Below are 12,021 nucleotides of genomic sequence, written 5' to 3'. Positions count from 1 at the left end.
ACTTCCCAGGTCAGGTAGCCATTCTGAATTAGTGACGTCACTGGCCGCCACCTTTTAACCCCCCCACTGTAAGTGATTGCCCCTATGGATTAATAATGTAACCAAATGGCATTTCTCATCATTATAATGATGAATATGGATTTTTATGTGACACACTTAAAATGTATGATGGCTGGGTTAAATATTAAATGTTCTATTTATTCATGATTGCATTGTATACCTTTTAAAATATTCGAATACTCCGATATTTCAGATCAACTCAAAAACAAATCCAGGCCTATGTTTCAAAAGATAACTCCTTCCATGCACTGACTATTCAAACCCTCTAATTAGGATCTTGGGAAATATTATTTATGCTGAAGATATTGTGTTCTCAAATAATGACTGTCTTGAAAAGGGAGATTATTATTCTCATAGGTACAAGATAAGCAATTAAGCCTTTGAGTGGGTTTTATAACAAATGTGAATAAATAGAAAAATAAAACAATATTAGTATTGTTCAGAGCACTATTTGACTCAGATAGATTTAACACATACTCTTTAGTGGGTTGTTCAGAGGAAATTATCATGCATAGAAACAAGTAGACCAGTGTCAAATTTATCAAGCACACAGCTTAATAAGAAGAAACCAGAATAAAATAAGAAAAATGACAAAAGAATGCTTTGTTGTCTTTGACATAGCCATCCTAATTCAACTTTGAATAGAGCCAACGGTAAGTAAACATGTATCAAGCGCTCAGTCAGGAGCACGAAGGTAAGTTAGGGAGGGTCAGTGAACTTGAGGACCTCTTCCATAGTCCGAGTGCATGACACCACCAGGTCCCCAGACAGCCCTGCCTGAAGCCTGTTTTCCAGAGTAATCATTAACGGTTCCCTTGCCTTTGTCACAAGTGTCCTGGTTTGACTTCATTCATATTGAATTTCCTCCTTGTTCCTCTCGGTCCGAATTAGGGAATCCCCTCCTTCCCACATCCACGCGGGTCTCCCTTACAGTTACCCACTGCAAAGCTCCATGGTGTGATTCAGAGACTCAGTCACTAAGCTCAGTGAGGAGAGTGGAGGCAAAAGACTGGGGAGCCTCTACCTTTTGCCTCTCTCAGAATTTCTAGGCAACATTCCGTCAGTTTCGATCCAGAATCAGAGTCTTAAAAGTAGGCGCACGTAAACTTCTTGGAAGTGGGGAGTTCACGCGGGGCTTCTGCGGATGCAACCGTCCAGTCTAGTTTTTGCTGGGCTTTCTTGTTGCCTGGTGTGCCTGGGGAGGATGGTGTTAGTGTTAGGTGGGTATTTGCTGTGCCACAGCACGTTACACTAAAGTCCCAAATCTCCATTCCAGAAGAACTGACACAGGGAGACTCGTGTTTAGAAGAATGTTTACAAAAACCGGGGGCAGGGCCAGCCTGATTATTGAACCAAACTCCTTAGCAGGAGGTTTCTACTTCTTTGGGGGGAAGAAAGCAAAGTTGGGTTTCTACCATCCATAAATTGTGTATTTGCCTCCATTCTTCTGAAATTCTAGAAAGTCTGTCTTTCTGGCTTTAACATACCTCAGTCTGGTGATCCCAATACTAAGTTTGGTCTAGGATCAACAGCCAGAAATCCATATATCTGGAGATCTCTCCAGCCAACTTGGCATACAAATGTGTTTTGGAAATTGTCAGCCATTCATTGGTATGGGTTGTTGCATCACATCACACTTTGATATTTATCTATCTCAAATATCATGGACCTGTGGCCTTTTCCAGAATCAGTGGGTTCCAATGAAATCACTGATTGCTGGTTTTTTTTTAATCATTATTTGTAGTTTTCATCATTCCAGTATGGCCAGATTGAGTCCCTTCTCCCTGGTTTCTTCATCTTCTCCTTATGATGTCTTTCACGTTGTCTCTGTTTTCTTAGGAAGACAGGATATTTTATGCTCATCCTGAGTTTTTCTTAACTAAACAAGGAATCGGCCATTCTCCAAGGAGCTCTGGAAACTTTTGGTGGAAAAGGGTGTTAGAGACCAGCATCTAGCATCTATGCCCAAGGGTACACATTATGTTGTTCATATGATTAGTGGGTAGGAAAAGCTGGCCAAACTAACTATTACTTTTGTGACCAAACTGAAAATGTTGTTTTTCTTCCCCCCAAAAGACTTGATATGGATATTTTTGATTAATTTTTATCTCTACTGATACATTTTTTTTAAGTTAAAATAACTTAAATAACTCAGGGCGGTCATGACCCCAGGGGCAGCTGAGTCATGTTTGAATATTTTCACTTTGAGCAAGGCCTTCCTTTGACTTATAACCAGGCATCTTGGCGTCATTCCTCGGGGCCTACTAAATCAATTCCAGACTGTGGTCTACACAGCATGCCTTCACATACTTAATAGTCACCTGTCCTGTGACGCTGTCTTCACGATAAACCGCCCCGAACCATCCACAGTCATGTCACGTCATCTGTTTGTGTTCATGTTCATCTGCACATTCAGGAGGACTTTTCCAGGTAGAACGTACCGGAAAGTCCCTACCCTTGACCTTATATTTATTTGCCACACTCGCTAACACTATCCGTATTTCTGACAGGAAAGATGGCCTTACAGGTCTAGAAACACCATGTCACAACATGACTTTTTTTCTAAGTTGAGGATTTCAACATGCACATAATAGTAGAACTGAAGGCAAGAGGAAGGACGCTGCCCTGGGGGGAGAGACACCCATGGCTTGCGATCCCTGGTCACAGTGAGGGGAGGCGGTGTGGGCCGCACAAACACTTGGGAGGAGAAAACAACATGGAAACGAGGCTCTACTTGGATGTTTGACAAAGCGTATGTGTATACGTGGTGTATATGTGTGTTGTGAGTGTGGTGTGTGTGTGTGGGGGGGGGGGGGTGTGGCGTGTGTGCGTGTGCATGTCGGGGCAGCTTCCCCAAGTGAGTGTCGCTGTCGCCATCGCCGTGTGGGTCCCCTGCCGGCTGAGCCCCCATCGCCCCGCTGCGGACAAGCCGCGGCCGTGCTCCCTTAGTCCTCCCTACAGGCTGGTGAGCCTGATGGAGGACAAGCCCCAGACGCCGTGGGCGCAGGGACGTTTCCCCGGAGGTGAAGGAGCGGCAGCCATAGAGCGGGCTCGCCGTCCACCGAGGGTGCGTTCAGGCCCCGGGGGACCTCACGGCCGCTAGCGCGTTTCTGACCGTGCGGATGTTTCAGGACACGGTCTAATTATGCTGAGTGGCTGCATGTGGATCTTTAAATATCCTAACTCAAGGCGAAGCTCGCGGTGTGTTTGGGAAGGGCTTAGTGGAAAGTTCATGATAAATTGTAAAAAAAAAAAAAAAAAATTAACTTCTGCGGGAATCCGTTGACATTTGGCCCCGGGCACGTGTTAGCCTTGTCGCTACACATGAGACACAGCCCTACGAGTTGAGCGGTCCCAGACGCTGGAACTTCAACAACAATAACGTTCCGGTCACGACCTCCCCTGTCCGAATTCCTGCTGAGACATCCTCCCCAGGACACACACCAGCTGCCTGTGTCCGTCTGTCTGTTTGAAATGGCACCACAGCGGGGACCCCTCAGAGTAAGATTGGCTCCATTCAAAACCCTGGTCTACGTGGCACAGCCGTAAACGTCGTCGTCCCTTGAATCGTCAGTCGAGGCGTTCACACGGATTCAGCCCATGAAATAGGTCCCCAGGTCAGCTCCGCGTCAGTTGGCCCCGACCGAGCCCTGATCCGGTACCAAGCGTCGCTTTGGCACTTGCACGCGCCCTCTCGTTAGAGCCAGCGCGCGGCTCTGCGAGCAGGCGTTGGTAGGAACGCGTAAGAGAGGAACTAAGGAGGACCCCGGAGTCTTGGAGGAAACCGGCCTCCCCGTAACCGGCAAAGCGAGGACCGAAGCTGAGTAGCCTGGAGCCAGGGTCTGTGTTCTTCTTCGCTACATTTGCTGCCTCCGATCAGCTCGCTATCGATAAGAACTCCGTAAGGATCAGCTACCCGCTGCCTGGGCCCTAACCCCTTTACGCAGAGTAACTCAGCAAGTCCTTGGTGCCCTCAGAAGAGTCTTCAGACCCTTGGTCGTGACCCGTGCAAAACCACACGTAAGCCTCTGGGAACAGTCAGCCTTGATGACTCCACCGTCCCAACAAGTCACACAAGTACATGGAGGGAACGGGGAGCTAGGCCTCCCGATGACGCAGGCGTCCTGTTTTCATCACGCGTGACTAAGTGCTGCTGACGGCCCCGGGCACGACCGCTCCTGTGCTGCAACAGGTGTCTGGTGGCTGCCTCGTGGCTCTCGTGGCCGATGCACACGGAAGGGCGGGCGGGCGGCCCGCACGCTTGACTGGTCTGCCCCCGTGGCTGTGTCCGTCCACCGCACGGTTTTGGAATCTGCTCTAAGCGCGCACGTTTCCATTCCAAGGGCGTAAGAGGAGGAAAATTAAGCCTCCTAGATGGTTGACCTGTCTGACCCTAACCAGACATCCCTGTCCCTGGTAAGAATTAAGGCTGAGGATTTTGTCATGCTTAAGCAAGAGAATAACCCGCAGACTTGAAGTAACGTTCGCTTTTTGTTTGCCTTCCAGTGATCTCGTGTGGAAGCCTCTCCTTTCCGCCAAACGGTAACAAGATTGGCACGCTCACAGTTTATGGGGCCACAGCTATATTTACGTGCAACACGGGCTACACCCTGGTGGGGTCTCACGTCAGAGAATGCTTAGCAAATGGACTCTGGAGTGGCTCCGAAACTCGCTGCCTGGGTAAATCAATCTATCATCTGGTATTTCTTTAATTTAGCTAAGCCTGAAAAATAGACTGTGGTTGGGCAAGGCGTAACACCTCTTGCTATAAATGTTCCAACAGAGAAACTAAATCCTACCTGCGGTCTTAGCGCTACACTTCACACAGCAACTTCTTTAAGTATCGAAGGGGATTATTTTTTAATCTGGCCAATAAATGAAAGTCACCTATTGCCTTGAGTGACCTAGAAACTATTTTCTACAGCGCTGAGGGTGTCATCGCCACTTTATGCCATCAGCTTAGGACACACAAAAATGATACTCGAAAATATTACATGCTTTATCTTTAAAAGAAATTTTACATTGTGTCGGTAAGTGGAAGTGACTAAGATCAATCAGCCTAAGTACAATGAATTATTTCGAGAAGAGTGTGTGCTCAGTCACGTGTTCTTCCTTCGCTTAAAGATTAAAATTTTCTGCATGATGATTTAAAAAAATTGAGTTGAAAATCTTTCTCGTTGAAAAAAATCTAGTGAATAAACATAGGAAATTGTTGAATTGGCAGCTTAAAGCATGGACTTACCATGCTCCTGTAGGTCTCCAAGTAATCTTTAAAATATGTTAACTGCCTTTTGTCCTTTTGACCTCTTTGTGGGACCTCAATAATTTTGTAATCGCTCAAAAGCTATAGAAGCTGGAAAGTTTAAGCCTCTGACTCTCCATGGGCTGGAAATCACTTCAGGAATGAAGCCAGGACCAGTAAATTTTGAATAGTAAAAATCTGGTCTTTTTACTTGAGATAATTTGAAGAAATGCTCAGGAGAATTTGGGGGAAAAGAGAGAGAGAGAGAAAATGAATCTAATAATTCCAGAGAAAATCAACCAACGAAAGGAGTTTCTTTCTCACTCTTATCCATGAAAGAACACCTGCTTTCTTTCTTTTTTTTTTTTTTTCATGAGAGAGAGAGAGAGAGAGAGAGAGAGTGAGCGAGCAGGGGTGAGGGGCAGAGGGAAAGAGAGAGAATCTGAAGCAGGCTGCATGCTCAGCCCAGAGCCCTATGCAGGGCTCGATCTCATGACCGTGAGATCATGACCTGAGCTGAAATGAAGAGTCAGGCGCTCAACCAACTGAGCCACCCAGGTGCCCCTGACACCTGCTTTCTTTAAGTTACTGTCATACCTATATGGAAGCTGCCAGCATACCCTGTGTGTGTAAATACATATATTGTTGCTGAGTGTGGTCAGTATGGTTGTCAGTAGACTGTGAAACTTCCTTGGAATGTGTGTGGGATTTTGTGTTGATAGTCACTAGTGCCTCTGAGATTTTCTGTGCCTTCCTACGTGTCATTATAAAATGTCTGGGGGTGCCTGGGTGGCGCAGTCGGTTAAGCGTCCGACTTCAGCCAGGTCACGATCTCGCGGTCCGTGAGTTCGAGCCCCGCGTCAGGCTCTGGGCTGACGGCTCAGAGCCTGGAGCCTGTTTCCGATTCTGTGTCTCCCTCTCTCTCTGCCCCTCCCCTGTTCATGCTCTGTCTCTCTCTGTCTCAAAAATAAATAAACGTTAAAATGTCTGGTCATTGAGTACCACTCTCCGTAAGGCGGCCCTCCTTCGGGGTAGCTCTTCTCTGTTACCTTGAGTGACAGATACTTGGTGCTAGGAAGGCAACCAGGTGGTCTAAGAAACGTACTTGTCTGCTCTAATTGTGATAATGGAAAGCAGTGACAATTTACATTTGACTAGTGACCTACTGGTTACAAAAGCCTCATGAGGTGAGATGGTTACTGTGGCCTCAGGGAGTTTGAGTGGCACAATTTCTATAGCTGACATCCTGGGGTCTGCTGGGGTCTTGTTGATTCCAAAGAAACCTTCACTTTTTCTCTGGTGTCCTTCTTGACTGCAGATAAGGACTTCGAAGTCGAAAGGTCGAACAGCGTGTTGTATAGTTGTCTGGGCCAGTGTGCCGCAAAGTATGGCTTAGGTACGATACAATATGTCTTAGAAGCTTTTGGGAGAGGGAGTGTTCTGAAGGAATGGAAACTGAAAATAAAGAGGAATAAAACTGTCTGGAAAAGAATATATAACACATTAGCGTAGTAGGACCTAGATGTAAGATATAAGGAATGATAAAATTGGAAGAGGCAGAGAATATGAAGGAAAAACAACTAGAAAAATATTAGATAGGACACATTGCCACATATATTTATAAAACAACGAGTAAAGGATGGGTAATACACTTAGTATAAATATTTCAAAAGTCAGCGAATGCAGTTGCACAACTACCGCTGAGACTTGAAAGTGTAATTCGTGCTACAGGCACACCTCCGAGATAACTGTGGATTTGGTTCTAGACCAACACAATAAAGCAAATATTACAATACAGTGAGTCAAGTGTATTTTTTGTTTTCCCCATGCACATAAAAGCTATATTTACGCTATACTGTAGTCCAGTAAGTGTGCAATAGCATTACGTGGAAAAACAATGATGTACAGTTGACCCTTGAACTACATGGCAGTTAGGGGCTCTGACTCCTCCCTCCTGTCAAAAATCTACATACAACTTTTGAGCCCCTAAAAACTGAACCCCTGATAGCTTATCGCTGACCAAAAGCCTTACTGATAACATATACATGAACACGTATTTTGTATGTTATGTGTAATATATACCGTATGCTTACAATCAAGTAAGCTAGAGAAAATAAAATGTCCTTAAGGGACACCCGGATGGCTCAGTCAGTTAAGCTCCATCCAACTCTTTTTTTTTTAATATTTTTATTTATATTTGAGAGAGAGAGAAGGAGACAGCATGAGTGGGGGAGGGGCGGAGAGAGAGGGAGACACAGAATCCGAAGCAGGCACCAGGCTCTGAGCTGTCAGCACAGCGCCCGATGCGGGGCTCGAACTCCTGAACCATGAGATCATGACCTGAGCCGAAGTTGGACGCTCACCCGACTGAGCCACCCAGGTGCCCCTAGCTCCATCCAACTCTTTTTTTTTTAATGTTTTTTATTTATTTTTGAGACAGAGAGAGACAGAGCATGAACGGGGGAGGGGCAGAGAGAGAGGGAGACACAGAATCGGAAGCAGGCTCCAGGCTTTGAGCCGTCAGACCAGAGCCCGACGCGGGGCTCGAACCCACGGACTGCGAGATCGTGACCTGAGCCAAAGTCGGACGCTTAACCGACTGAGCCACCCAGGCGCCCCTCCTTCCAACTCTTAATTTCAGCTCGTGTCAAGGTCTCATGGTTGTGAGATCAGGCCCCACGTGGGGCTCCGCACTACGCGTGGAGAAGCTTGGGATTCTCTGTCTCCTTCTTTCTCCGTGCCTCCCCTGTGTCTCAAACTAAATAAATAAGCGGAGAGAAAACTTATTAAGAAAACCTTAAAGGACAGGAAATACATTTACAGTACTGGATTTGCTGAAAAAAATCCACGCGTATGTGTACCCACAGAGTTCAAACCTGCGTTGTTCGAGGGTCAAATGTACACGCCTCAATTTAAAAATACTTCATTGCTAAAAATTGCTACACAATCCGAGCTTTCAGCTGCTCACAACCTTTTTGCTGGTGGAGAGTCTTGCCTCAGTTGTGGTGGTTGCTGACTGATCAGGATGGGGTCAGCTGAAGGTCGGGGTGGCTGGGGCTGTTCCCTAAGATGAGGCAGCGTGGAAGTTTCCCACATAGACCGGCTCTTCCTTTTATGAACAACTTCTCTGCAGCATGTGATGCAGTTTGACAGCATGTTGCCCACAGTGGGACTTCTTCCGGCTTTGGAGCCACCGTCTCAAACCCTGCCGCGGCTTTCTCAACTCGGTTTATGTCGTGTTCTCAGTCCTTTGTTGTCATTTCAGTGACCATCACAGCATCTGCACCAGGACTAGATTCCATCTCAGGAAACCCCTTTCTTTGCTTGTCCACATGAAGCGTCCCCTCATCTGTTCAAGTTTGATCGTGAGACGCGGCCCCTCGTCCACTTGTGACTCTCGTTCTCTGGCTCCTTCCACCACGTCTGCCTCTACTTCCCCATGAAGTCTTGACTCCCTCAGCGTCATCCATGAGGGTTGGAGTCCACTTGTTCCAAACTCCTGTTTATGCTGATAATTTGACCTCTTCCCCTGAGTCACGGATGTTCTTAATGGCATCTAGGGTGGTGAGTCCGATCTGGAAGGTCTTCAGGTTACTTTGCCCAGATCCATGAGAGGAATCACCATCTATGGCATCTATAGCCTCGTGAAATGCATTTCTTCAGTAGTAAGATGTGAAAGTTGAAATGATTCCTCGATCCACGGGCTGCGGAATGGATGCTGTGTTAACGGGCGTGAAAACCGCATTCGTCTCGTTGTGCGCCTCTATCAGAGCTCTTGGGTGACCAGGCAGAGCACAGGCAGAGTAGATGCAGCCCAATTCTGAAGGGCCCGCGGATTTTCAGAATGGTACGTGGGCATCGGCTTGCACTTAAGGCACCAGCTGCGTTAGCCCCTGACAACAGCGTCAGTCTTCCTTTGAAGCCCTGAAGCCAGGCGTCGACTTCTCTCTGGCGGGGAAAGCTCTGTAGCATCTTGTTCTAACAGAAGGCTGTTTCACCGACACTGAAAATCTGTTGTTTGGTGTAGCCACCGTCGCGAATTATCTCCGCTAGATCTCCTGGAGAACCTGCTGCAGCTTCTGCCTCAGCACTTGCTGCTTCGCCTTGAGCTTTTATGCTACAGAGACGGCTTCTTTCCTTAATCCTCACCGACAAGCCTCTGCTGGCCTTAAACTTTTCTTCCGCAGCTGCCTCCCCTCTCTCAACCTTCGTAGCGTTACAGAGAGTTAGGGCCTTGCCCGGATTAGGCTTTGGCTTAAGGGAATGCTGGGGCCGGTGTGATCTGTCTAGACTGCTCAGACTTCCTCCTTGTCAGCAATAAGGCTATTTCAGTTTATTATTATTCGTACGCTCACTGGAGTAGCATTTTTAATTTTCTTCAAGGGCTTTTCTTTTGCATTTACAACTGGGCCAGCTGTTTGGGGCAAGAGGCCTAACCTTTGGCCCAAGGCTTTCAACATGCCTTTCTCACTAAGCTTATTCATTTCTGGATTTTGATTTAAAGTGATATATGTGTGGCTCTTTCACTTGAAAACTCAGAGGTCATCACGGGGTTATTAATTAACCTAACTTTAATACTGTTGTGTCTCAGGGCATAGGACAGCCGGAGGAGACAGATGCAGCGGTCAGAACACACATGACATGCATCAGTCAAGTTCACGGTCTCATATGCACGTGGTTTGGGGTGCCCCAAACCCCGTTACAATAGTACCAGCAAAGATCACTGATCACAGAGCACCATCACAAATATAATCAAATATAATCAGGTTTGAAATGTTGTAAGAATTACCAAAACGAGACACAGAGACACAAAGTGAGCAGACACTGTTAGAAAAATGGCACCAATATACCTGCTCAGTGCAAGGTGGTCAAAAACCTTCACTTGATAAGAATCCAGTATTTGCAAAGTACGATAAAATGAGGTATGCATGTGCATGGAGTGTGACAATGCAAGATTATCTCTTGTCCTGAATAATAGATCACTTATGTCTAGGTAACATAGTATAAACCAGTAAGAACATATGTCTGTGGGACCCAAGGAGATATGGCCGAGGCCGGGGTGGGGGTGGGGGAAACAGACAGGAGAACAGAGGTAAAGTCAGTGCTAGAGAAAATTCTCAACAGGCCAGACAGATAAAGGGAATAGAGGATCCAGTCCTAAATCTGGCACAGAAATTTGATAAAGTAGATAACAGATACCACCATAACCTCAAAGTCACCCGGATGCCTTACTTGTATACAGTGATTTGAATGATATTATTTATTGACAGTGAAAAATGTACAAGACAATTTTCAATTATATTGACTTCGTTAGAACGCACAGGAGGTGCTCACGGCTACCGTTCGTAGCTAAGAAATGACTTACAACAGTGAGGAATCTGCCCAACGTTGTAAAATCAATAGTATCACAAACAGAATGGAAACCTAGGCAGTTTGACCGGAGAACACAGACTTCTTAACATTAGGGTATGTAACTAACGTATCCGAGCAGAGATTGTGTTATTTTGCCAATAATTGTATTTCTCAAAGGAAGATGTAATAAAAGAGTGCACTACATGCATTGTGCTGATTCTGACCAGTAAGGTGGAATCGGCTGGTTGATCCTGGGGGTAAAATGGCTGCTCACCCCAGGGGTGCCCTCAAAAGAAGGTTGGTGCCTTAGTCGTCGCGCGTGGCTAATCTCATCCTTCATGTTGCGCTGCTCCCAGACCTCTTGCTTACCAGTCTTGCCAGTATTTTCCCTCCATCTCTTGCCCTCTGAATTGTTTCTTTGTCCATTTCAATGCTTTGGATCTCCAGAAAATCTGGATTTTTACCCAGCTGAATGACCTTGGGGGACTCTCAGGTTCTCCTGGACCCTATGAGGGTAAACTGGACAGTGATGAAGGGGAAATGACTTATAATGACAATGGAGGCAGTCAGTGAGAGTCTTTTTAAAAAATCAAGGCAAATAATGGGTAAAACCCCATAGAATCAACTTTAAAGGAGACATCCCTTTTTAAACAAGGCAGAACAACCCCCACAATTCTGACTTTGAGATCACCCCAATGAAAAGAAAAATGGAAAATTACCCAAAGAAATGGAGACAGTTACTTGAGATGTTCTACAAGAAACTCAGTTTGCAAGCAAAACAATAACCCTACAATGTACTAAGGGAATTAAAATACAGGTGAAGGTCATGCTGTGAATGATAGATTCACCACGAGCGGGGTGCAGTGAAAAGATTCAGGACCATGAAAGTGTAAGGACCCTGTAGAATGCAGGTTTGAAATAAGAACAAAATTCACTCGTTGTGGTTGGTATTGAAATAGTGGATGGCCCAAGTAAAGCAGAAGGGCTCAGCTTCCTCTTCATTCTGTCCTCTGTGTCATGAATCATTCTGGAATGCAAAGGTTAGAACCTGCTTTTGTATCAGAAACCAGGACGCCAGGAGAGAAAAGGAGTCTGTCCAGGAGAACTTGAGAGTTTGAGTGGAGTGGCTGGGGGGACCCTGGAGGAGGTGTCCAAGTCACTGACAGTCCCCCTGCCAGTGGCTCGTTATTAAAAGGAACGTGTAGTGTGATTTTTCACACGAAAAGGAAAGAAGCAAGCTGGCAGGAACGGTGGATCTGTTAATTTGATGATCCACAGAGCTGTTGGTCAACTCTGTTCTTTGCAAGATCTGTGGTGACGCATGCTTATGAAGAACGCATATAGTTTCACAAAATAACATGCAAGTC

The 12,021-nt window shown here is 46.1% G+C and overlaps 1 protein-coding gene across 5 annotated transcripts in view; it reads left to right on the top strand.

Moving 5' to 3' along the window:
- CSMD1 (CUB and Sushi multiple domains 1) overlaps positions 1–12,021 on the top strand; it is a 2,022,178-nt gene that overhangs the window by 1,938,509 nt on the left and 71,648 nt on the right. For all 5 annotated transcript variants that reach the window (XM_045451804.1, XM_045451793.1, XM_045451792.1 and 2 more), the window contains one exon: positions 4,567–4,740. In XM_045451804.1, the coding sequence (XP_045307760.1) occupies positions 4,567–4,740 (174 nt within the window). The remainder of the gene's footprint in view (positions 1–4,566; positions 4,741–12,021) is intronic.

Source organism: Leopardus geoffroyi, chromosome B1, assembly GCF_018350155.1.
Source record: "Leopardus geoffroyi isolate Oge1 chromosome B1, O.geoffroyi_Oge1_pat1.0, whole genome shotgun sequence".
Lineage (NCBI taxonomy): Eukaryota > Metazoa > Chordata > Mammalia > Carnivora > Felidae > Leopardus > Leopardus geoffroyi.
The sequence above is the reverse complement of the archived record's forward strand: the minus strand, read 5'-3'. Positions and strand labels throughout refer to the sequence as shown.